General features: G+C 45.6%; 1 protein-coding gene across 1 annotated transcript in view; it reads right to left on the bottom strand.

Annotated features, from left to right (window-relative positions):
* Positions 1-27693, bottom strand: part of LOC144798259 (hydroperoxide isomerase ALOXE3-like) — a 272626-nt gene that overhangs the window by 123969 nt on the left and 120964 nt on the right. Inside the window, exons 4-5 of the mRNA XM_078669021.1 lie at positions 11916-12038; positions 10671-10774 (exon numbers count right to left, since the gene is read on the bottom strand). Coding sequence (XP_078525147.1) covers positions 10671-10774; positions 11916-12038 — 227 coding nt within the window. The remainder of the gene's footprint in view (positions 1-10670; positions 10775-11915; positions 12039-27693) is intronic.

Here is a 27693-nt window from a genome sequence, read left to right as displayed (position 1 = left end):
GGCTGAAGGGGTATGACTTTTGTTGTACATATGTTGTGTGGCTTGGCCAAGTGTGTGGACATAAAGGTAGCAGTACATGAAAGGGACTGACACAAAACCCATTTACTAAATTTCTGTATTATTTGTATGTTTTCTTTTCTATTGAAAGAGTTCTAAAGATGTTTTCACCTAGAACTACAAATATAGTGGACATCATTGTATTTTGTAAACAATGATAGCTGAATATCTGTAAATAAAACCATATTTAGGTAAAATGCAACTTCCTTCTCTAGTACCATGTTCCGCGGAGTACACAACTCCCAACATCTGAGAGGAATGTGTAGTATCATTTAGAAATGATTATGCAATCTTAGTAGCTGACTGTTTCCTCTATTCCTGTAGCTAAACATGCATGATGTAGCTGCAGTTTGAAAAGCAACCACACAGAAATGTGACATTATTCCACTGAGATACAAACACTTGAAGAGAAGCCACATAATTCATGTTTTGTTGTCTGCATTCCTTGAACGAAGTGCCATACCAAAAGAAGTGTAAATATCCTCTCTTCTACTTGGTTCTGCTTCTCTCTACCCAGAGAAATGCTTCTACAAAACCTGCCATCAAAATTAAGATGAAGAGAATACTTTGAGTGATTTTTCACTTCAGTTTTCAAAAAGATGTATTTTTCCTCCTGAAAACGTAACACTAAGGGACTCACTACCGCCCAACACCGTTGTGGTCTCGGGACCGACCAACCTCCGGTCGGCAGTCCCGACACCGCTATTACAATGCGAATGCACATGGTGTGGTCGCATACTCCCATTTCTCTATGAGAGCTTGTGCTGCAGCCATAAACCGGTCGCAACACAAGCTCCCATATCGAACACATCATATGTTTCCTGTCATTACTTTGAGGAGAAGCCACCACAAAACGGGTCTCTAACATGTACTTTGCACAGGCACACATAAAGAATGCTGCCATGTACGTAGACAGGGTGCAGCAGTGAGTGTTCTTAAGGCCAGGTGATATTGTAGACTTTCTGTTTAGCCTGAACAAATTATCCCAATAATACGCCATATATGTTTTCAAGTCTACCCGGTCACTAGTTAGTCGCTGTGTTAAATTCTTAATTTGCAATCGGTTAATCAGGTGTATAAATCACAGTGCTTAATCCGATTAAGCAGTGACCTGCTTTATGGTTTCGAGTGCTAATGTATAATAATGAATAAACATTCAACTATACTATGGGAAATAAATGAGTAAACAGCCAAGGGCGCTTATGAATGGAGACCAGCCTGCCAGCTAAACAAATATTTATAAAATCATTTTGTTTCTAATGAAAAAACACAAATGGATGGTTACACTATCACCACACAGTAACTAGGGGAGGAATACCAGCCAACCCTCAGTATTCAGAATTGTTGGTTGCAATTTGTTGTACCACTATATCAGGGTGAGCCTGTGTACGCCGCAAGTAAGAGTGGGTGCAGCATTTCATTGCCACCTGGTTAGCGGTCAAGTTTCTATAGCTGCTTGATGGAAGGAGCCACTCTCCCTATTTAAGCTGACGCGAGCGCGCAGACACTACATTCGGCCCGCTACACTTGTTGAGTGAAATAGCACATTTTTGCACAGTTCCAATGCTAAATTTGAACTATTGCACAGTTTGGTTTTAAACATTTTAAATACTGCTGATTTGATATATGAATTGTTGGTTGTAATTTGTTGTACCGCTATATCAGGGTCAGCCAGTGTACGCCGCAAGTAAGAGCGGGTCACCATTTCATTTCCACCTGGTTAGCGGTCTAGTTTCTTTAGCTACTGGAAGGAGGAGGCCACTCTCTCTATTAAAGCCGATGCAAACGCGAGTGCGCAGACTCTACGCTCAGCCCGCTACACTTGTTGAGTGAAATAGCAGATTTTTGCACAGTTCGAACTGCAAAATTTTAAATATAGCACTGTTTGGTTTTAAACATTTTAAATACGACTGATGTGATATATGAATTGTTGGTTGCAATTTGTTGTACCGCTATATCAGGGTGTGCCGGTATATGCCGCAAGTAAGAGCGGGTCACCATTTCATTGCCACCTGGTTAGCGGTCTAGTTTCTTTTGCTGCTTGAAGGAGGAGGCTACTCTTCCTATTCAAGCCGATGCAAACGTGACCGCACAGTGGACACGTGCAGCGGATGCGCAGACGGTGTGCCAGAGGCATGCCAAAGGCAAGCCCATCTGCGCCCATCCGTGCACCGGCCACCCACAGCATCAGCCATGCTGCCGGTTTGGGGAAGAACTCAGCAGGGAGCGCGTACCACCGCTACACGGGAAAGCAATTCCAGGCAATAGGTGAGAGGGGGATATTGATAGCGAGTACAAGCCCAAAGGGATTGCAAGGACGGCCTTGGAAGTTGCAGGAAGGGACAGCCTTAAATGTGGTTTAATTAATGTTAGATCCCTGGTAAAACATCACTTGGAGAGCCAGCTACTGCTGGAAACAAATGACCTGGATGCAAAGTTTATCACAGAAACATGGACAGATCCGGGTTCTGATTTTGAACTTGGGTTGGCATTCCCACCAGGATACAAGGCCTTCCATAATTAATGGCAAAGCAGCAGAGGAGGGGGAGATAGGGGTTACTTTTAAGGAGGAATGGAATTTCACCTTAATGGACATTTATTTATTTATTTATTTAAGTAGTTTATACAGCGCGCAGCTACCCCCGGAGGGGTGTCCCGGCGCTAGAAACAGAACCTCAAGGGAGGAGTGGTGGAAATAAGCTTGTTACCAGACAGAAATCATAATCTGGAGAACAGCCAGGTTTTTAATTTAGCACGGAAGATGGATTCAGACGGGCAGAACCTGAGGTCGATAGGGAGGCAGTTCCATAGTTTAGCAGTGATTACGCTGAACCCTCTGCCGCCCATTCTGGAACGTCGAAAGCGAGGTGCAATCAAAAGGCGTAAATTGTTAGATCTAAGTGATCTGACAGATTGAGATATTGACACTCGCTTTTTTAGGTAACTAGGTCCAAGGCCGTTGATAGCTCGGAAGGCGAGGGTAAGGATCTTAAATTGAATGCGGCTTGCAATGGGAAGCCAGTGGAGCTCTTTGCGATAGGCGGCAACCGACTGACGGTAGGGGATATTTCCGATCAGCCTGGCCGCCGCATTCTGCACGATCTGAAGCCGATTGATCAGATATTGAGGTGCGCTGGCGTATAAGCTGTTGGCGTAATTTAGGTGAGAAGTAATGAGGGCCTGAGTGATTGTTCGGCGGGCGTCCAAGGGGAGGTAGGGAAAGATCTTCTTGATCATGCGTAGCTTCGCGAAGCAGGCAGAGGTGACCTTGTTGACTTGTGCTTTGCAAGAGAGTGAGTCATCGAACTGATAGCCCAGGTTACGTGCTGATTGGACAGGGGTAGGCGAAGGATCAACTGCTGTGGGCCACCACAGAGCGGTAATTGCAAACACAACAATGATGGACAGAATGTGGATCAATGTCACACATTCACCCCAGTCCAAAGATCTGGGCCCAAATCCATCGTTTTTCCACTCCACACCACCCTGGGTTAGACAATGGCGATATGCAAATCAGCGCTGACCCTGTGCCCCATGGGAACAGTCCAGTCCGAACTACAAAAGCCATGTCCTTCCCAGAACGGAAACAAGCATCCGAGTAGCTTGTTTCCTTTCCAGTGAAGAATTGGCATGGTAGTTTGGTCTGCCCTGTTCCCATGATGCACTGGGCCAGGGACAGACTATTTTGCATATAGCCAGGTTCTGAACTGGGATGGTGCAGTGAGCTAAAAAACGGTGATGGATCAAGCCCTGATCTGTTGACTGGGTAGGAGTGTTCTGATTAACTCAGATACTCTGTCCATCACCACCCCCTTTTGGAATTATTTTGGCCACCATGAGTGTGGAAGGGTATGCTCAGACGTGAGTCCCTTGCTCACTGCACCATCAGGATTCAAGCAAGCCGGGCCGAAGACGGCTGTAATGCCAGAAACCGGTCCCCGGAAGCTTGTTTCCTTTCCAGTGAAGAATTGGCATGGTAGTTTGGTCTGCCCTGTTCCCATGATGCACTGGGCCAGGGACAGACTAATTTGCATATAGCCAGGTTCTGAACTGGGATGGTGCAGTGAGCTAAAAAACAGTGATGGATCAAGCCCTGATCTGTTGACTGGGTAGGAGTGTTCTGATTAACTCAGATACTCTGTCCATCACCACCCCCTTTTGGAATTATTTTGGCCACCATGAGTGTGGAAGGGTATGCTCAGACGTGAGTCCCTTGCTCACTGCACCATCAGGATTCAAGCAAGCCGGGCCGAAGACGGCTGCAATGCCAGAAACCGGTCCCCGGAAGCTTGTTTCCTTTCCAGTGAAGAATTGGCATGGTAGTTTGGTCTGCCCTGTTCCCATGATGCACTGGGCCAGGGACAGACTAATTTGCATATAGCCAGGTTCTGAACTGGGATGGTGCAGTGAGCTAAAAAACGGTGATGGATCAAGCCCTGATCTGTTGACTGGGTAGGAGTGTTCTGATTAACTCAGATACTCTGTCCATCACCACCCCCTTTTGGAATTATTTTGGCCACCATGAGTGTGGAAGGGTATGCTCAGACGTGAGTCCCTTGCTCACTGCACCATCAGGATTCAAGCAAGCCGGGCCGAAGACGGCTGTAATGCCAGAAACCGGTCCCCGGAAGCTTGTTTCCTTTCCAGTGAAGAATTGGCATGGTAGTTTGGTCTGCCCTGTTCCCATGATGCACTGGGCCAGGGACAGACTAATTTGCATATAGCCAGGTTCTGAACTGGGATGGTGCAGTGAGCTAAAAAACGGTGATGGATCAAGCCCTGATCTGTTGACTGGGTAGGAGTGTTCTGATTAACTCAGATACTCTGTCCATCACCACCCCCTTTTGGAATTATTGTGGGCCACCACAGGGTGGGGGAAATGGGGTTTTTCTGGTTAAAAAACAGGACTTCTGTCTTGTCAGCATTCAGTCTTAGGTGATTGTTGGTCATCCAGTCACAGATGTTGTCCAGACATTGGCGGAAGTTGGCAAAGGTGGAGTCCGAGTGGTCTCTAAAGGAGAATATCAGCTGAGTATCATCAGCGTAAGAGACCACTCTGACTCCACAAGACTCCACCACTGCGGCCAAGGGTGCGAGATAAACGTTAAAAAACAGAGGGCTCAGGGCAGAGCCCTGCGGAACACCACACAGCAGGGGTTTACCCTCTGATTTAAACGGCCTAAGCATCACCTTCTGAGTTCTGCCAACAAGAAAGGATTCAATCCAGGCAAGAGCGAAGCCACCGATTCCGACCTGCTTGAGACGGTTTAGTAGGATTTTGTGGGAGACCGTATCAAAAGCGGCGGATAGGTCGAGGAGGACCAGCATGGCCTCCTCGCCCCTATCCACACACTCACGAATGGTCTCAGCCACTTCCAGAAGAGCAGTCTCAGTGCTGAAACCTGCTCTAAATCCGGATTGGGAGTCGTGTAGCAGGGAGTTGTCTTCCAGATACTCTGTTAGTTGCAGCTGCACGGCCTTTTCCAAGATGTTTGCGGGTTTGGGGAGGAGGGAGATGGGGCGGTAATTGGAGAATTTAGTAGGATCGGCATCAGGCTTTTTCAGAATGGGGACCAGCAGTGCTTCCTTCCACGTAGTTGGGAAGATGCCATGATGGAGGGAGGCATTCCAGATGGAGAGAAAGGAGTTGGCCAGTGAGGGGGCTAGGTCACCCATGATCTTGGCAGGGATTGGGTCGGAAGGGGAACCAGATCTGCATTGAGTGAATAGCCTGAATGCGGTCAGCTCGTTATAGGACTGCAGGGAGGCGGATTCCGGGGCCCTTACATGGGGAATCAGGGGGGATACCTCAGTGGGGAATGAGGTACATATTTTGTTAATTTTTTCAAGGAAATAGTCCGAGAGTCCATCGCATAGTGCCTGGCTGGAGGGGGTCTGCATGGCCCTAGCGGGGGGATTAAGAAATTCTTTGACAATATTAAAGAGGATTTTTGAGGAGTTTTTAGCGTTGGAAATTTGTAATGAGAAGTAATCTCTCATGGTGGCTTTTTTTGTTTAAGAAATTTTTTCAGAGCGGTTTTGTAGATAGCTTTGGCTTCAGGGTCGTAGTTCTGCCGCCACTTGCGTTCAAGTAGTTTGCATCTGCTTTTTTCCTCGCGGAGGGTAGAAGAGAACCAAGGGGCAGAGGGGCGGGTTCTAGCGGAGGAGATGGATTTGAGGGGGGCGATGGAGTCGATGGCACGGAGCAATGCAGAATTGAGTCTGGAAACATTTCCATCAATGTCACTGGAAAGAGGGTCCGATTGAAAGTAGAATAAGGGGTCTAAGGAGGCACAGGTGACTTTATGCCACTTTCTCCCCAGCTCTTTCCTGAGGACAGTAGGGGCGGGTTTCAAACTTAACTCAAGATTAAAAGGGACAAGATGATGGTCAGACCAGGTAAGAGGGAGGGAAGGAAAGACTGTGATGTTTGAAAAGTTAGCAAAGATTAGATCAAGGGTGTGCCCAGCTGTGTGTGTAGGGCCTTTGACTAACTGAAGTAAGTTCAGACTCTGCATTGTTTCTAGCATGTTGTTAGCTTTCGAGCAGAGAGAATTATCCACGTGGAGGTTGAAGTCTCCTAGCGCCAGAAAATGTTGGTGTTTGAGGGAGAGATCTGCCAACAGGTGGGTAAGTGCCGTTAGAGAGAGAGTAGAGGCAGTAGGAGGGTTGTAAACTAATGTACCCGCCAATATTACTGCTGCGGTATCCGAGATAGTGAAGTACATAGCTTCAATCATCCCGATGTTCGTCAATTTGGTGATGGACAGATTGAGGTGGGATTTTAGAATGATGGCAAGACCACCTCCTGATTTGCCCCCTGCACGATTGATGCCCTTTAAGATATAGCCCGGCGGGGTAGCAAGATGGATATCGGGAGTGGCGGTATCTGTGAGCCAAGACTCGGTAAGGAACAGGATATCCCAGGCGTCAGAGATTATTGACGTCCATATCTCGTTGGCATGGCGGGGCAAAGAACGGCAGTTAATCAGACCTGCTTTCAGCGTCAGGGGGAGGGACAGACGTTTCGGCAGGCTAAGGCAGGGAGAGGGGCGAAGGCTCCCAGGCGGGAGCGTAAAATTACATTGAAGGCAGTGGAAAGAGGCATCCTCCAAGTAATCGGGACTACATCGTGTAGTGGAAGGGCAAGTAGTGGGTTTTAGGAGGAAAAGCTGGGATCTGGTCCAGCACGTGTGGCTAGAGACAGCCGGACAGGCAGGGGGGCTGGCCCTAGGCACGGGCCAGGCACGGACGGGTGCAGACGGGCTTGCCTTAGGCGCGCCTTTGGCGCGCAAACGGCGCTCCCGCTGCGCTTGCGTGGGAGGCACATTTAGGGAGAGAGGGGGTGGGTGTGGCCTGACGGGTGGGCGTGGCCTCGCATTTCCGCAGCGATGGCGGCCGTGTGATCTTTCCCACAGAGCAGTGCTAGATCCGCTGTTTGTGGGGTGCCTGCTTGGCGGTAAAAGACAGAGAAAAGCTCTGGGTAAGGTGCAAAGTTTTAAAATAAGAATACAACACAAATCAAACAGTTTTAAAAAATGCGAGTTAGAACACCTCCGGCTTCCGCCTCAGAGGTCTAGAGTTTCTAATGGACGCGCTAGCAGTCATCGCTTTTTATAGGTTCGAGGGTGGGCGTGGCCTGACGGGTGGGCGTGGCCTCGCGTTTCCGCAGCGATGGCGGCCGTGTGATCTTTCCCACAGAGCAGTGCTAGATCCGCTGTTTGTGGGGTGCCTGCTTGGCGGTAAAAGACAGAGAAAAGCTCTGGGTAAGGTGCAAAGTTTTAAAATAAGAATACAACACAAATCGAACATTGATGATGCAGAAGGCTTTGAACTCTTGGCATTCTCGCTAAAAGTTCATAAGGGCATCTACTGATGGGCATAGTAGGCTACAGGCCCCCTGCTTCAGCTAGCCCCCAACTACCGGCACTAATCGACATTATTAGTAACATGGCGCTTATTCATACTAGAATGCTTATTCTAGGGGATTTTAATATATGGTCTAATGGGAATTTAGACTCATCTTTTAAAATCTTCTCCAATCTTGTGAAAACCTGAATTTTTTTACCAGAACCAACACACAAGGGATGACATGCATTAGATCTGATTTTTGCTGCAAAAAACTCTATAGGCATCCTACCCTTGGGGTGGTATGACCACTACCTTATTAGGTTCTTGGAATTTAACCCCAGAATGAATACCCCAATTACCTCTATGAAAAATAATCCTCGAGGCAGGGACTCAAACTGACTTTGAAAAAAGCAAAACAATCACCTGGGTTTTCTGTTAAAAGCATGCTGGAGGTAAATTATCAGGTGGACAACAATTATGTGACATTCTGTGAACAGATAGGCCATATGCTCAATCAGATCGCTCCTATAAAAAAAGAAAAAAAACATGGAGACTGTCAGCTCCTTGGTATAATGATAAGTTAAAAAAATTTAAAAAGGGCTGCAGACAGGCAGAACGAAGGTGGTGAAAAGCATATGCAGATTAGGATAAAACTGCCTTGAAAGCGGCAATAGGTAACTACAAAAAAGAAACCTCCATAGTAAAAGCAGAGTACTATGCAGACAACATCCTGAGAGCGTCAAATAGCACTAGGAATATCTTTAAAATAGTGAATTACCTCTCCAATCCTGACTGCACAAAAAATAAGATTAATGCCACACAGGACCTTTGTGACAGCCTAGCGGTCTTCTTTGAGGATAAGATCGGTAAAATTATTTGGCCTGAAAATTGCCGAAGTAGATAAGGTAGAGAATCATAGTAGTATGATTAGGAGGCCACCGCTGACTCATAAGGAGGGATGGGTAGGTAAGGATAAATTGGACATTTTAGATCATTTTGAAATTCCCTCAGAGGAGGACTTTAATAGACAAGCTTTAATTGTCTCCTCTGGCTCCCCAATGGATCCCTTACCACACAGGATATGGAAAGAATTAGGTGCAGAACTCTTCTTGCTGATCTGACAGATCTGTGGCCAATCCCTAAGTAGTGGGGTGGTGACGGCTTACTGAAAACAAGCAAAAGTAACGCCACTCCTGAAGAAAGCCACTCTCAATCCTGTGTGCCCAGAAAATTAGACGCCCATCTCTCTTCTACCCTATCATGTGAAGATCATGGAGCGTCTGGTCAGCAAAACACTCTCACAGTTCTTGGAAACTAACAATAAGCTTAAAGATGTGCAATTTGGTTTCCGTCCAGGACATGGAACAGAGACTGCCCTGATGACAGTACTGGATGAACTTTGAATGCCAGCAGACATGGGACAACCAGTTATTTTCGTTTTGTTAGACCTGGCTGCTGCATTCTGTACGGTAAACCATAAAATCCTCTTGACAAGGCTCATAGAAGTTGGGGTAGAGGGTTTGGCTCTGAAACGGTTTCGATCATACCTGTCGGACAGACAACAGGTACTAACTAGCCTTATCCCTCTATCAATCGAAATTTACCAATATTCAGCATGGCATCCCTCAGGGATTGGCAATTAGTTTGATATTGTTTAACATCTACATGAACCCTCTGATTTCTATCATTAAGGCCCACCATGTCAACCTGGTGAACTATGCAGATGATCAACTCGTCCAGTCATTGAAGGGGAGACAATCTTGACCACAGAAGACTTCCATTCATGTATGCAGGATGCTGCATGATGGCTTAGGAATAATTTTCTGCAATTTAACGGTGAGAAAACAGAGAACTTATGATGTGCGGCTAAGAAATTTCTGCTCCCGACTAATTTCTGGCATATCCCCACGGACAGCCCATTGATGCCCTCTGATGCAGTGTGCAATCTAGGGGTAGTATTTGATGACAAGTTGAGTTTAGAAACTCCAGTGAATAAAACGGTCGGACTAGATTCTTCCTTATCAGAGTGCTACGGAAGATTTTTCCGATGCTTCCAATTCCAACTAGAGCACAGATAGTGAGAAGTGTCATTTTGAGCCGGCTGGATTATTGTAACGCCTTGTTGCTGGAGGCCCCAAACTATCTGATCAGGAGATTTCAGAGAATTCAGACAATAGCTACCAAGCTGGCTCTAATGAGATCACGTCGATCATCAGCCTCTTTGGCTCTCGATGAGTTTCACTTGCTCCCAGTGTCACTGATGATACAATTCAAATCACGCTTCATTGTATTTAAAGCTCTGCATGGTATTGGGCCCAAACCACTGCAGAGCGAATTCGAACAGTATGTTCCTACAAGAAGCATTCGATCATCCTCAGCTTAGTTGGTAAAAGTGCCTAGGTTTAAAAGAACAAAAATGGGAGGAAGAGCCTTTAGCTCTGCAGCCACTCAGCTCTGGAATGAACTCCCGACCAGTCTTAGACAGATAGAAGACTTCCTGCAGTTTAGAAAGAAATTAAAGCCCTAGCACTATCCCAAAAGTGTACCCTAGATCATCATCATTCTCAGCGAGTGCTATCCTCACTGCAACCGATGTGTATAGTTTCGCTAGTGTATATCAGTGCCAGGATACCCTTGGGGTGATAGTGCGCTTTATAAGTCTGAATAACATTAACATTAATCATGCATTGCTTAAAGAGAAGTGGACGGACACATGCACACCCTGCTCCAGCCGCTATATTTATTAAATGGAAAAGTCCTACCTGACATAGTAGATTTATAGGTCAAAAAAATCCTTTTGATGTCCTCAAATGATTCCCATGATTCCTTACATCCAGAAAAGCCTTGCAATTTAATTTCCAGTACTCTAGGTGCATGAGAGAAGGATGGAATTAATGATATTCATCATCTTATAACAAATACAGTGCACAATAGAAAGGGCATTTGATTCTTTTGCTCAGTGGTTTTTCAACAAATGGTTTTTCCCAATTCAAGTGCCCATGCTATTTTGTGAATTTGTGGATTGTGACAAATCAATAAAATACTGAAGAGAATCTTTGAAAGGTAACTATGTTGGCGTAGAGGAGGAATAAAGACTTATGGAATATCTTTCAGTTTAGCAATGTTTCTAGGAAAAGGAGTCATGAAAAAATATAATTTTGGAGAGTGAGTTGGGAAAAGCCGCAGAAATGACATATGAAAAAAACATTTTTCATTGAAAGAATTAGTAACTAGACTGAACCAGTGGACATAAAATAAATTCAGTTACATGAAATTATGATCCATAAACAAATGTGTTAGTACTTATAAAAAAAGGGCAAAGTATGCAGATAAGCAGCACAAGTAAGTAAGGCATATGTTATTTATAGTCAAAATTGATCTGGGCGTAGGAGATGTCCCTAGTAGGGTTTCCATGTCAGTTTTTATACCTAGCTACTGCCAAGCAAACTGGGCCAATTTGTAATATTTCTGCCGTTCTATTGCCTGAAGTTGATCATTCTTCATAAAGGGTGCTTGGCATCTGCTGGGCGTACCATAGTTTTTTGTCTGTGAGCAAAGCCGTGCACCTCCCCCCCCCCCCGAGTCTGGTGAAGGACAGTAAGGTCTGATTTTAAGCATAATAGGAGAACTATTAAAGACCAAACTGGAGTGCATAGAGCCAATAAAAGTGCCTACTTGATAACTGGCCTTTTGGGTAGTTCTGCAACTTGAAGGAGAAGTATGCGGATGAGGTGAAAACATACAGTTTGCTCACAACATTAACATGTCATAAATATTAAAGCATAGATTGGAGACAATGAAGGCCTTCTTGGAGTTATAATGATAACACAGGATTCAAAATAAGACCAAATGTTCTTTCCCTCACTCTTATTTCCATATAGAGTGAATAAATGGCATGGTTCATTTTAAAACATTAGCTCAATTGGAAGAGGTCACTCTTACTGTCCAGTTATTCCTTTCAAACACCTGCATTTATTTATCGAATTACAATAACTCCCAATACTTACGAAGTACCCTTGTTCATGGCAAAGGTTAAGAATTTGCTGATTGAGTATTGTACATTTGAGTCTAGTTCCCTGACATCATCCGCATCAATGCATCTGGGGAAGCCTTTGTGGTACACTTTCCACCTAGGATAGGTCATAGGAGAGAAAAGAGAAAGGAGAAAGATCCAATGAAAATGTCACAGTCTTAAAAGAGTTTTAGAAGTCTGCATCTCTGTAGGCCTAACAAAACAACTGCCACTCATGTCAGATTTTGTTATTCACTGAATGATCAAAGGCAACCAAGACATTACAAAAGAAAACATGTGTGCATGTTAATGGGGTATGTGCTGGCCACTCCACAGGAACTCTGCTGTCATAACTATACATAGGCAAGCTTCTTTCTTTATTAATTGCTAGCCTTTAAGTCTCTCTTCATGAATTAGAACCTTAAAGACTTTGCTTATGAAAAATTTCCCCTTGGTTTTTGATTGTGCTTTGGTAGGCACCCTAGAGGGTGATCAGCACTGATCCTGCTTCTGTTGCAGATCTATCACATCATTGAGTTGAGTTAACTTGGTGGGTATATCGAAGGAGTAAGGTGTCAATACAAGATCTATAGGGGGTTCCTCCTGGATCTTGTCCCGTCAAGACTCTCCTTGGCAAGGGCCTAGTGAATTAGACTTTAGTAGCCACCATAGTGTCTAGAAAGTAGAACCATTCCCTTTCCTGCTAAAGTTCATCGGAAGCACTTCCAATTGTGCTTGTTTGATACAATATTTAGGTTTTTGTAGTACATGCAATGCAGCTCATGTTCAGAAGTGGTCCGATTTTTGTAAGTGTTCAGCTTGTGTGATTTATGTTGTGGCAGTGAATGGTTCAATGCAAAATGTGTGGTGTGGCTTAGTGTGATGAGGTGTGCTCTAGAGTAATGAGAGACAGTAGTGCAAAATGTGATGTGTATCATGGACTGTCATGTCACGTGCCACACTATTGTTGAATGTCAAATGGTATTGTCTAGTGTGATATGATGATGAGGTGCAGTTTGGTAATGAGTAGTCATAAATGATGTGATTTGTTGTGTGGTAAGATTAATTATGCATTTGATGTTGTAGTACATAGTGTGGTATAGTGTTTTGTGGTGTGGTAAGATGTGGTACACTTGGTAGCAATTGGTGTGATGCAACATTTGGTAACATATGATGGAGTGTTGCGCTGTGGTTGGATGTGTTACAGATCGATATTGTGTGCCTTCATTTTGGTTCAAGAGGTACTGAACATGGTGTAATGTGATGCAGAGCAGATTGCTGTGGGTCTGGTTTTGTTTTTCTTGTTTTCTCCAGAAAGGAGGCAAAGTGTGATGGATATTCCCCAAACATACACTCTAGGTCTATTGCCCTGCAGTGATGCTTATGTTTTGGCAAGGGTGATCGAGCCATTTTCAATTAGTGAATATATGAAGCAATACGTTTAGCCCCTTTAAAGCTGGCACAAGGTTCAGGGACTGTCAAGAAGATGCTCGTACCCCAACATTTATACCTTTACACCCTTGCTCGTACCCCAACATTTATACCTTCGAAGCCACTAGGCTCCGAAGTAGCCAAATATGTATTACATTCTAGCATATGTATTTGGCAGTCACCAATAAATGTACTATGGCATGAAAGCCTAGCCAAGTCACATATCATGTTGATTAACATGTGTTTGATAACATTAATAACTACCACAAACCATCTTAGCATAGTCTCTAATTAAAGGCTGATTAGTTAGATATCAGGTTATAAAATAACTGCCGCAAACATTCAAATAACATCTAACTTCTCTTGTAGTGAGGTGAGGTGACATAGCATGACTGCCATTATAGATGTAGTATGTTAAGGTGCTGTTTGACATGGTTTGTGCTGTGGTGGTTGATGTAATGCAGTGATGAATGGGATTGTTGTAGAGATGTGGTTTGCGCTATCATGAGTTGTATTGGATGTTGTGAGACCATATGATAAAATATCACATAGCATGATATAGCATAGTATGATGTGGCATTTAATATGTGAGGTAGTGTGGTATGGTGTGTGTTACAAGGTGTGATCTATTGTAATATAGCATGATCTAGTGCAATGTGATGAAGTATATTAAGGTGTTTGATTGTGGATGTGTGCTGTGGTATGTTATGTAGTAGCCTTTTATGGTGATCACTCTGGAATGTTTGATTTTTTGAGACCCTATTGTTGATGACTTTAGAACTATGTGCCCTTTAGCCCTGCTATCAAAGAGTAAAATGCCTGTACTCTTCCTTTAAACATGGTTAAATTAGCATACTGCTGATTGGCATATTTATCATGCTTGTAGCCCCTAGTATACAGGTGTGAGATGTGCACCAAGGGCCAGGTTAGTTAAATGACACTTGTGGACTTAAGCAACTATTGTGCTATCTGCTACAGTGGCTGTGCAAACATAGCTGCAGGCCTAACATGTGTAGCCTCACGGCTGCAGTGTAAAACCTGGAGAGCATCCTGTTAAAATAACCCTTTCAAAAATATAAAACCTCCTTTTTAAATATAAGTAAGTCAACTCTATAGTATTGTAGCCCACAAGGAATGGTGCATAGTATTAAAAAGCGGGACATGTAGAAGGTTAATATTACTATTAGTCCTACAATGACAAGACTCAAAAAATCTATTTTCACTGGAGACTGGAGGCTGTCTCATGTTGAAAACCAGACTGCAGTTTAAAACACTAATATTGCTATTTCCGGAAAGGGGCCAGCTGGAAAAATAAATAAGCCACTATTTTACACAGGTATTAAAAATCCAAAATCAATTATGAAATCGGGTTTGTAATACATATTATGGAAAAATAACTTTTAGAAAGTTACCTTTTCCATTCTTGAAGTTCCTGGAGGTTAATTTGCATTTGAACTCCTAACCTATTAGCAATGTCATTACTCATTGACAAGGCAAAACTATCAAAACAAACTCTTCATTTTTGCTTTGTGGATTTCAAGGCGGTGTTCGATAACGTTGACCGAGCAATATTGTGGAGGAAATTGGCAATTTGGGGGATCCCCCACCTCTACTGACCCTCCTGATACAACTATACTCAAATACTTGGATACAGGTCAAGCTTGGCAATGTCTACCATCTCTTGAGGCGCATACCAAGAACTAAAGGCCTCAAAGAGGGCTGTGTGCTTGCACCCATTCTTTTTAACCTTTATACCACAGACATGGCACCGGCCCTCAGTGCCTGCAACGCGCATGTTCCTCGATTGGGTGGCAAAGCCATTTCCAGTATGTCATACATGGATGACGTTATTTGAGCAAGCCATACTCAAGTCGGCCTACAAAGGCCACTCAATACGTTGCACGAATACGCAGCCAAAAGCCATCTAGAAGTTAATGTTAATAAAACTAAAACCCTGACAATTAATGAGAAACAACGGTCTCATCCTAGTTTTTGGGAAAAACTTGTATTATGAACTCCTCCAAGTATAAATGTCTTGGGGTAATAATTGACAAGGGTGGCCATATCGTCAAACAACTCAAGGCTATCAAGAAGAAAGAGATGGCGATAGAGTCAACACTAAGCCAACTCAAAACAAGACTGACAGGTCCAATTTTTTCGCCCTTGCTTCAGCTAGCGCAGGGAAACATTCCTTCCTCAATCACTTATAGCAGCGAAGTCCTGAGGGGTAGGGACGCAATGCAGCTGGACACTACCCTGGCAATAGCATATAGAGTCATGCTAAACCTCCCATCTCATACTTAGCCTGCACAGATTCGACTCGATTCTGGGCTAGCCAAACAACTCTTCGCAAGGCGAGGATCTTACATCAAGTGCTGACACAAAACTAAGAACTGCCCCAGGAACACACTGAACCACCAGCTCTGGCAAGAATTGTGCAGCACACCCACCTCGCTGGCCAAGAAATACTTGGAGGAATCCTTGGCTATTACTAGATTAGCTGACCTGTGGGAATCTCCAACCACCCATTTGCACTTTAAGCACGTAGTAAATAAGGTCATCAAGAAGCTATCTTTCATAGAAGACAAAGCCGCCTTTGTACGTAGGAGCCACACATGGATGACACTGAGTAGTTACAAATCCCTTGGGCCGCAGGCATATTTTATACTAGGGTATACAAGGAAAACCAAAGAAACTTTTTTTAAATATACGTTAGGTATCCTCCCAGCCATTCCTCATCTTCCACCCTGGCTGAGAGAGAATTATGGGAACTCATGCAGGCTATGTGGGGTCGGAACTGTGGACATAGAACATCTCATATGCTCTTGTACTAAGTTAAAAGATTAATGGGTAGGTCTATTAAAACCCAACTTCAATGAACGAGGGATACGAACCTGGAGATAGGCGGTACTTGCTTGCTTTGATCTTAAGGACCCGCAACTAAATGGGAAGTTAGTGAAATTCCTGTCATTAGCAGCAACAAAGCAAGGACCAGCGGTACCCTGAGAATGCACAGAAATTATACAAGGCCTTGCCTTTAGAACTTTAAGCTGTGTATAGACCCTAGACTGTTCAAAGCATAACATAAATAAAAATGCCACTCTTATGCGGGAGATTCCTCAGCTTTTAGAAATGTATTTATACTTTTTTAATATACAAGATCTTTTTAACAATGTGTATTTTTGTAATCATTGTTAAATAATCAAAAACAATAAAATGTTTACTTATTTACATTCAACGGGGGAACTGCTTAGAGAGACTTTCACATTTTTTATGTCCATCACTCCTTGGTTATAGTACTACAAACACTGGAAATGAACAGAACACGGTTGTCTGACATAATACACTTTTGCTGCCATTCCTAAAAAAAAAACACTTTATAAAATCTCAAAATGGTTTGGCACCAGCGGATCTTGTAAATCTGTGGAGAATCAATTTTGAATTATAGTAATTAGGAAATCTTTACTGCATTAGGAAGTAGGCAACTGATTTCCTACACCCCATGAAACCATTTTTGTACTTTTCCCATGGAGAAGCTAAAAAATTGACTGGACACAACATAAATTTCCTCAACACAAAAGTCCTATACACAGACTGTAGAGTACTACAAAAGCAATCAACAAATAAATAACACTGTTAAAAGATGGCTACCAATGATGCAACTTCAGTTTGTACTTTGTAGAAGTCAAACCATGTGTTCTAAACGAGCAAAATGAACAAGTCACTCTCTAGCAGCAGCAGGTGGGTTAATCCTACAAACTACTCCTAACTGGAGCACTTTCAACACTCAGTTTCTCCTAAACCTTTTTCCAGCATTGGAATTCATCAGACAAGGCCAAATACCGGACTGCCTAAAAACTGGGCAAGTTACTCCACTTTTTAAAAAACCAACAGAGAACCCCTCTGATCCCAACAATTTCACACCAGTAACAAAAATTCCCATACTAGCCAAAGTCTTGGAAAAATGTGTGCAACAACATTTGAGCCATCATATTTTGGAATTCAATCTGCTAAATGACTTCCAATCAGGATTCAGACCAAACCATAGTACGTAAAAACAGCAATTCTGCACATCGTGGATGATGCTTTACTTGCCCTCGACTATAAAGAAACATGTCTCCTAATCCTGCTGGACCTTTTGTCGGCTTTCGACGACATGGTAAACCATGCCAAAATACTGGATCGCATGAAAAACAGAAGGGGACCAGAGGGAACAGTCCTAAAATGATTTAGTTTCTTTCTTGAGAACAGATCACAAAAAGTCATAGTCAACCAAGCACTGTCAGGTTCAACCAGAAATGCAATCGGAGTTCCGCAAGGGTCAACACTATCCCCGGGGTTATTTAATTTGTACGTAGAACCACTCACGGAAACATTACAAAAAGCAAACATTTCTTTCCACGTGTATGCAGATGACACTCAGCTGTACATCAAAGTCACATTGATAGAAGAGATAGGTATCATGAACCAGGCACTAATGAGAACCATCCAATGGCTAACCAGTAACCACCTGAAGCTTAACCCTCATAAAACCGAATTCCTGCTGATTACACCCCAGAAAAGCAAAACAAATAGATTAGAATGGTCCAACCTAATCACCGCTGTAAAGTGTATTCCGAAGATTGTTGACTCTACTAAATCCTTGGGAAATATACTGGACAAAAATGTTAACATGTAAGTACATATTAACACGATGGCAAAAAATGCCCGGTACCATTTAAGCTACCTCAGAAAATTAAACCATTCTTAAATAAGACAGATCTCAAAACAGCAGTTCAGGCACTGGTCATATCAAGAATAGAGTATGGATGCACACCTCTGGCCGGGATCCCCAAGATCTCAGCAGCCCCACTGAAAGCTTGTCTTAATGCACCCACAAGACTAATATCTGGATCCCAAACATTTGACCATATCTCCCCTCATTTGAAAGCACTTAACTGGTTGCCCTATGAAGTAAGAGTTCAATTCAGGTTGGCATGTATCACTCACAAAGCGATACATTACAAAACACCAGGGTTCCTAACCCAGAAACTCACTCTATCAGGAGGTTGCCGGATCTCCAGGAGCCAGGCAGATCTATTACTATTACTGAAACCAGCTCGCTTTCGTAAGAAAAGAACTTATGACCGAGCGTTCTCCGGTGCAGCTCCTAGAATCTGGAACGCTCTCCCTCCTAACAATAGAAGAATCCTATCCATCGCGCCATTCAAAAAGGAATCTTTCTATATGAGGAAATATCTCCCATAATTTCAACAGACTAGCTATTGTCTACAGACCTGTCATGATGACATTCTTGCTACCGCTCGACCAACATTAACCCTCTGTGGGATTTTATATATGTATATTAAGCGTAATGTTTAGTTTAAATCATTGTACAATAACTGTTGACTTGGTAACATAAATGGTTTTGGTTTTGGAAATGCAAAACGCTCTGATACCCTACGCAGGGTCATGTTCGCGCTATAGAAAACACCAAATAAATAAAAAAATATATATATATATATTATTCTTAACATGGCCATCTTTTCACAGTAAAATCCAATATTTTCTGTAGAACCAAAGCCTGTTTGTTTTAATTGATGAGTGGACAGAAGAAGAAAAAGATACCACATCTGTCTACATCCACTAAACCAACAACACATTCCGTATCCTTACTGTCTTCTACATCGCTCCCAACATATGTTAAGGGAAAGCATGTCTAGTCTGCATGCACATTCTTTCCTCTTACAACATCATGTATGTCCATATTTAAATATTGAATTCATATGAGCAAACTCACAATTCTTGGCTGCAGTTACGATGCAAGGCTGCAACTGGCTCTATTGCAAGCAAGGAAATTGGTCCCCATCCACTGGTTTGGTAGTAAAAAAACAGCTACTAACTGATGTGAAGTGTGCCACTCAGAATCCTGCTCCATGTGCCACTTCACTTGCTGCACTACTGATAGCTATGCCACTGCTTGACATAGCCTAGCATATTCTTTTCTCTCTCAGTAAGAATACCAAGGATTTGAGAGCAGCATGAATATCATGCTTCCCCAAAAAAGTTCAGAATTATTCCACTGTACAAGTACAGGCTAGTACCTCATTGTATACCATTCAATGATGGCACTCTGACTTTTTGAGGGAAAGGGATACTGTCGAACAGTGTATTCCCCACCCATTACACCATCAGTCAAAATTACATTGATAACAGGTTGCAACTACTTTGCAGCACACAATCATTATCAGGGTCATAACATTGCAATGCGAGAACATTGACATTTTCAAAAGCCTCAATCTCTTTATAACTGCAGAGAAGTATTTTTAATGGTTATGTTGCCAAAGCAAAACCTAGTATTAATTGGGCATATTTCTCACATAAACACAAGAAAGTATTTGATTTGGTCTTTTTATTGAGTGAGGGAGCATCCTTGATAGCACATAGCCTGTCTATCTTAGATTTTATTCCATTAGCTTTCCCAAATAATCAAGCTCATCAGAAATTTTCATTTTTCTTTCTTTTACTCATTTTATGTTCACTCAAAATGCACAAACATCTGTCTAGCACAACATTTTATTCCACAACTCATTTGGCAAACAAGCATTTGGAATGCAATAGGTCTCGCATTTATGCGAGTTTAAGCTATTGGCATTGTAAATGACAATACGTTTTATTTATGTTTCAAAAACAGAAATAAAAGGTGTTGTCATTTACAATGCCAATAGCTCAAACTCATGTAAATGCGAGACCTGTTGCATTGCAAATGCTTGTTTTGGTAGGCACAGGAAAATTAAGGGATTGCCCAGAATCACAAGATGTTGAGTGTCCCTGCCGAGACTCGAACAAATCGGTTCCTTATCTTCCAGGTCGACCGCTCTGCTGTTAGGCCACATCCTCTAATCTACTTCAAAGTTTTCTCGAAGTTGCAACAGAATGTTTCTAGCTATGGTACCATAAATGCCTGCTCAGTGCAGCTCCATGGAGCACCTACCAGCATGATATGCTTACACCCATACGTCAACCTTGCAATGATTTTTGTAGTCGCCCATTGAGCCACAAAAGTACATTTCAATGGGCCCGACATGACAGGAACTATGAAGGGTGCGGATCATACCACCACCTACCGGTCATACTGACTCACCAGCGTGTAAAAATGTTAATTTGCAAATCGATTTTTGTAGCTTGATTTTAAAATGCACGATATTTGACAAACAATATAAGTAACATATAAGGATATGGTAATTTTCATTGTAGAGGGATTACCCTCATATCTGCTTGCAAGCCCCAATAAGCCGCGAAGCCAGCATTTACACATAAATAACAACATATTATGCATTCACGCAACAAACAGTCCAGGCTGATGTTTTAAGCGTGAAAGGCCATTTATTAGGACCAGGCTGCACAACATAATCAATAACCAAATAACAACAAATAACCAATAACAGACCCCAACATCATACTCTTCATCCATTCGCTCCCTTTACCCCCCATCATCACTCTTCCTCCCCCGAGGGATGGGTGCACTCGTCAGTGACTCCCCCACCCCTCCCAAGAACTGCCAACCAGGGAACCCCCATTAGGGCGGTTACCTGCCCCCCCCCCGGGTCCAACTGTGCATCTTTCGTCCTACCTATTCAAGCGTCCCTCTTACACCAAATAGCCTTGTTCCACAACTTGCTGACCACATCTCTCATCTCCATCATATAGTATGCGTTCCCTGGCCTCAAAAGATGCACACCGTCATCTTTGAAGAGTAGCGGTTCCTCCAGTCCCAATCCAGTATGAGCAATCACTTTAATGTCTCTCTCCTCCAAAAAACCCTCATCGCTCTGTTTAGCTTCCTTCGTGCTTTCTCAACAGCCCTGTGTTTAATTGCCCCCCTCCAGACTCTCCGAGTAACAAATTCTGTCCATGCAATGCAGGTCCCTGCCAGCCTTTGTTTCAGTATCTCCAAGTCTCATGGCGCCAGCTGTAAAAGCGCCAAACCCGGCAGCCGAATTAGATCGTTCTCACCGAAATGCAGTATCAACAAATCAGGGCATCCTTTCTGGGGAACCATCTTCGCAAGCCAGGGTAATAGTGCCTCCCATCGCATCCCCCTATTTCCCCACCAATACACCTCATGATGTCGTCTTTTAAGTCCCAGGTTACTGCCGTACACCTGTTACTCCGTACACTTGGAGGCCGAATGCACAAACGAATGCCCAATGATCCACGTGACCGTCTTGGCCCCCGGGCCACCCACGCAACCTATGGTGAGAAAGACATTAGTGACATGTCCAGAAACCCCCAGCACCCCCCTGTCAGGCAATGCCCCAATCCAAGTCCCCCAATTACGCACGTAGTGCTCGCTGCACCTAGATTTCCTCCGCCCAATCTGCTGAATCCTATCCCAAGACTAGGCCAGACGTGCTGCAGCTGTCGCCAACCCAATACGGAAAGAATGCGTCCAAAATCCCGCCGGGTTCAAACCCAACCGTCTTAAGGCCATGCACAAAACCGCCATTAACTGTGCTGCCGTCACCTTCGCCCCAGATGCATGACAAAAATTTTTCCCACTCGTAGCCCTCGCTGCCAGTACAAAATTCTGCCATTCAGCCACCGGACACACCCCCCTGCAACCACTCTCACACAACCAAACCCATTTCCCTCACCCCAACTGATCCGTCTTAGACTGCCCCAACCGAATCCCCAGGTGACCTTCATCCAACCTGATCTCCTCGTATCACCTGCCGCCCACATTTTTTGTCCCCAACAACTCCGACACCCTAAAGGCCTCAAAAAACATTCACACCACACACAAACGGAAAATCACAACTTCAAAACTGTCATAACAACACTGAGGCAAGGCCTCAACCAGTCTGACCAGTAAGTCAAAAGTAATTGCTTCCCTTAACGCCCCTCTCCCCCCTCTCTCTGCCCCAACCTCTGAGTACCCTACCAATGATCACATTCTTTAGAGGATCAAATCCAAAAAACAAGCAACAATAGAAAGACACTCCCGCCAACTTCACCGCAATCGTCACTGAAGACAGCCCATTGTCAATGCAATGTAATACAAGCTGCAACACTCCCTGTTACACAGTTGAGCGGTCTCCAAATGAGGGCTCCCCTCACCATCCCATAAAGGATCCAAACTCCACCCATGCCCGTCTGTAGGTCCGTCTCCTGGTATCAGCTATAGACTTCTCCACCAGGCCTATCACCCTCACTCCCTCCAGGTCCAGATGCCGTCCGGCAGCTCTGTCTTGAACTGATCTGCTCCTGGTGCCAGTCGCCAGAACCGTTGCCACTGCGAACGAGACAAAGCATCCGCAATGTCATTATTTGCCTCAGGGACATGCTTGGCTCGAAACATCACATTCAATCTCAGACACTTTAGCATGAAACATCGCAGCAAACACAGTACTCTCAAATCCCTTGCCCTCTGTCGGTGGACCAACTTGACCACCGTCATTATATCCACATGGAACAGTACCGACCGATTCTGAAACTCAGACCCCCACACCTCCAACGCCACCAACAGGGGAAAAAATTCAAGAAACACAATGCTCCTCCCCTGCTTCACCCAATGTGCCGGCCAGTCCTCAGCACACCACCTGCCATCCCAGAAAACACCAAAGCCCACTGCCCCGGCTGCATCAGAGTAAATTTGCACTTTCCAAACCATCCTTTCTTCCCCAAAATCCAGTGACAACCCATTCAAATCAGTCAAGAAAGTCCTCAAATCCGCCAGAACCCCCATGGAAATCCGAACACTGTGGTGTGGTAAGACTGCACCCGACATGTCCTCAAATCACCCGACATTCCTCAAATCCGCCAGAACACCCATGGAAATCCGAACCCTGTGGTGTGGTAAGACTGCACCCGACATGACCATGCCAAGCCATCTGCAGAATGTCCGTCCAGCCCTCACCACCCTGCATGCAAAGTTCAGGAATCCCAACAGTTGTTGCATAGCCCTCAACACAATCCTCTTCTCCCCAATTGCCCACAAAAGGCACGCCTGTATTTCGGTCAACTTCGCGTCAGAGAGTCGAGCTATCCATTGAATGGAGTCCAGTTCAATTCCTAAGAACGTCAGTCTACAGATGGGCCCAGCCATTTTCTCAGGCACCAAGGTGACTCCTAAATGCTGTGAGATCTCCTGAAATTGTGATAGGGCTCTGCCACAATCCCCTAAATGTGCTTTTCCCAGAATGAGAAAGTTATCCAGGTAGTGAGAAACTTCCCGATTCCCGCTGATCTGTGTAAAGGCCCACTGCAAGAATGTGCTAAACATCTCTAACAGCGCGCAGGAAATCACACACCCCATGGGCAGTACCTTGTCCACGAAGGTGGCCAATGAGAATTGCATACCCAGTAGAGAGAAGTCCGCAGGTTTTATAGGCAGCAGGCAGAAGGCAGATTTCACTTAACACTTCACTATTTCCGACCCGGGCCCACACACCCTCACTAGGCAGACCGCATTGTCCACCAAGGCATAGAGCACCCTCAAGTCTGCTTCATTCACGGACTGCCCTACCAGCCACGAGAGGTGATGTATCATACTAAACTCACCCTGCTCCTTCATAGGCACCATCCAAGTGGGGAGATGATCAAGTCGTCAACCGGCCAGTCGACAAACGGGCCCGCTATCCTGCCTTCATCCACCTCTTTCTGCAGCTTTGCCACCACCACCCTCAGCAATTCCTTGGCTGATTTGAAATTGTCCGCCCATTTCCTCACCCTAGGTCCCTGATAGGCCACCCAAAAGTCTTCCGTGAAACCCCACTGAATCTTCAAAGCTGCCTCCCTGTCCGAGTAACACGAGAGCCACGGGGCCATCGCCTCAACTTTAACTGATGTAGGCGCCTTCTGCCTCGTCTGCCCCCTCCCTTTCATGGCTCGCCACTGCTCTGAAGGCGTGGCCAAGATAAAACATTGGGTAAGGGCATGCCGTCCTCCACACTTGGAGCACTGATACTTGAACTTGCATGGGTACCGGGAGCAATAGCCCCTGTTGTAACTCCAACACGCACCATTGGTGCTGTTTCCTGGCTTAGCAGGTGGACCTGCACTCCCTGCACTGGCAGTAGTCCCTCCCGCACCTCTGTGGGCGGGACGTGGCAGAAAGGACCTGTAAGTGACCGGCAGGCCACTGGCTGTGTGAGTAGACGCCGACGAGTGCATGGATGCCATCCACTGCATCCATAACTCCTGATCCACCTCCCCCCAAGGATTGTCAGGGTTCACGCTAATACTGGCCTGGAACTCCTCGTCATAGCTCAGCCAGGCAAAACCTCCAAAATGCATTGGGGCTTTCCTAATGATATCCATATACTTCAAAAGTGCTATGGTCCTGTCCAGGTGTTTCTCGCAATAAATACTAGTGTAAACGCTGATATCCAGTTTTCCATGTTCACCGGAACCCTGGCTCGTCTTGTTAGCTCCCATTCTTCTCCCTTAGAGCCCTCCTTCGCTTGCACCTCCCTGTGCAACAGTTAAAACACGTCCACATATTTGTGTTTCCAAATCCTGTCCCTAGTCTTATCTGACAAATGCGACCCCAGTGGCATAGCCAACCCCGTGTAAGGCAATTTTGTATGGTGTTTGTCCTCTCTCTTCTCTCCTTTGTCCTCCTTTCCCTCTGTCTTGTCAGTCTGAACTCCAGCTGTTGACATCTTCTTGCCCACCCCTTCTGTTTTGTCACCTTCGCTTGATCTGCCCTGCGGTTGCACCACAGCATCCCTCACAGACTCATTACCCACACCCACCGACTGGCAGGCCTTCTTCCTCCCCCCTTTGGGCCCACAGTCCCACGCTCCCTCACCTTTCAAGGCCGTTTGTACCTCTCCGACTGTCTTTTGATGCTGCTGGCTTTGGTGGTATCAGCCTTCGCCTTGCCCTTCATTGGATTTGGTCCCTGCAAAACACCAACTCCACTGTTGCTCTTCACCCCCCCGTCCTGTCATCGTCATCCCTCACCTCCCCTTCTTCCAGCTCCTCACCCTTCGTGTCATGATCCAACTGCACTCCACCTCAACAGGCGTCAACAACACCTCTTGCACTGCTCTCTTCACACCCTTACTCGCCTTTGTACTCAAACCGCTCCCACTCGCCCCACACAACGACATTGCCTGCTCCCGCGCTGGAGGGTAGGCCGCTGCAGATCCCCCTGCTGCTTCAAGCCGGCGTGCTGAGGCCATCTTGCGCCTGCCGTGCTACCCATCACTCTGCTGACCTCCACCGGCTTGGATCCCCCCTGCCCCCCAGGTTGCTCTAACCTGGGCGGGCCCGGCACCGTCGGGCCTCAAAGCCATCCTACCTGTCCCTGACTTTGGCTGTGGCCCCCCTGTTACCCACCCAATCCCACCTACCCCTAGTCACCCTGTCCCTCTCCTCCTGCTCTGTCCACCTTTCCTCTTCAGAAGTAGGCATGGGGGGGCCCAACCGCCTCCTCCTCCCAGACCGCCCGACCCCTGGCAGTATTCAACTCTGCCCAGCGCGCCTCTGTCTCCTGCACAAGGAGGCGCTATTTCCTGATTCCGTCCCCCAAAAGGCATAGCCTCCCACCAGGGGGGGCAATACCCCCGTGCCCCCACACCCTGCATCTGCACCCAGGGCCCCACCCCACTGAAATGTGTGGGGGCCCCCACCCCCAACAATATCAACCAACCTGGCTACCTCCACATTGCCCCTCTCATGCGCAGGGGTGCTTGCACGTGACCCCCTTGAGAGGTCAATGGGAGCATCCTCCCATTGCTCCTCCTCATCACCCAACTCAATGGTGCCCATTCCTCTAGCAGTCACCAGCAAATCACCCCCTGGTGCCACCCCCTCCCCCTTTCCACCTGTCTGCAAACTGGACCTCCCGATCTGGCTGGGGCCCAGCTCCCCCCCTTCACAACATATCTGGGCCTACCACTCGATCCCAGCGGTGCACCCGGTGTTGCTGCCACCCTCGCGGGCCCATCCACCTCCACCTCGCTGGCATCCAGACACGGAGGCAAGCTCTTACGCCGGCATCTGTGTGCCGATTTCTTCTTTACCCTCCCTCCCCGCCTTTTCCCATGTGCACATCTCCCGGGCGGTGGTGGCTCTTCCATGCAAGCCACCACCGCCGCCGCAACACCAGCGGAGGCCGCGCGCGGTGTTCGTGACAGCCCCACCCACGCCTCTTCAAGAACATCGAGCCTGAGGAGGTCCTCCTGGCCGGCATGGCCCAGTACCCTCAGGGCTTCCCTCACCTGCTCTGCAGACACGTCTGCCATCGCACTCCGCCCGAGACGATCACCGCACTCTCTCCGCAGCCAAATAACACCGACCAGTGGGTCCGCCACAACCATCGCCACCTGAAATCTAGACGCTATCTAGGCCCAACAACGTTCCTATCCTTTGCTAACTCGACCCACCCGATGGTGCCAGAATGCAGGAAGAGGAAGTCACCTTCCACCCCCCAAACTCCACCCTCTGACCCCAGCGTGGCCTTCCAGCTCAAATGACCCCGGGGGAAGACTAGTCCGCGACTCTGCTACCCCCGGGGCCCACCATTCTTTTGTACGTTTCAAATGTGCACCAGATTAACAACCTCGGCTACATGATTCTGGTTTAATGCAGTCCAAGTTGGCCCTAATTTGGGCTGTCCAGCTCGTCTCCAAACACTACTGTCCAATGAACCTGCCACTGGCCATGAAGTGTGAACAGCTGATGCAGCACTGCACATCACAAAAACATGAACATTGTGTGTGGACGAAAAGCCCGCCAGTGCTGCATTTTCAGCGAGGAAAAGGTGGCCTACTAAATAAAACCTTTAACTCCCTAGAAAAGGACATGAATGTATTACTAAAACAAACCTTACAATAACTGTACAGCTTCAGTGAAATGAAATAACGCCACAATTGTAAGATCTGGCATCGGCTCGCACTGCTGGCTCGAGTCACGAGTGGGGTGTAGCAATGGCCCCCTAAAGTTTCAATACAGCCATGCTTTCGACTACATTCAGAGAAACATAAGCAATACCTCATATAAGCCCTGAGCTAGAGCCCTGGTGGCAATTAACGATGCACTCCAGGCCACAAGGAACAGGGCAAGAGGCGACAGATCCCAGTTTGATATGGCCCTATTATGATGCCTAAAGTGAGCTCTCGGCTCGTCATTCTGAAGAGTAATGTTTGATGGCTGCATATTGCAGAGAAGACCTGTATCAAAGTCTCCCTTCTGAATACAGAATTTTTTTTGCAAAGGATTGGTTTCTTTTCTGAAATTATTAACTATATATCCAGTATTTAGCTCTTGCTTTACTACACACAAAAAAATGGTACATTATTTTGCTTACATTTTCAATAAACATTTCCCCCTTTTTTAAAATAAACCTGTTT

Source organism: Lissotriton helveticus, chromosome 12 (genome assembly GCF_964261635.1).
Source record: "Lissotriton helveticus chromosome 12, aLisHel1.1, whole genome shotgun sequence".
NCBI classification, from domain to species: domain Eukaryota; kingdom Metazoa; phylum Chordata; class Amphibia; order Caudata; family Salamandridae; genus Lissotriton; species Lissotriton helveticus.
This window is presented reverse-complemented; position numbering and strand designations above follow the sequence as displayed.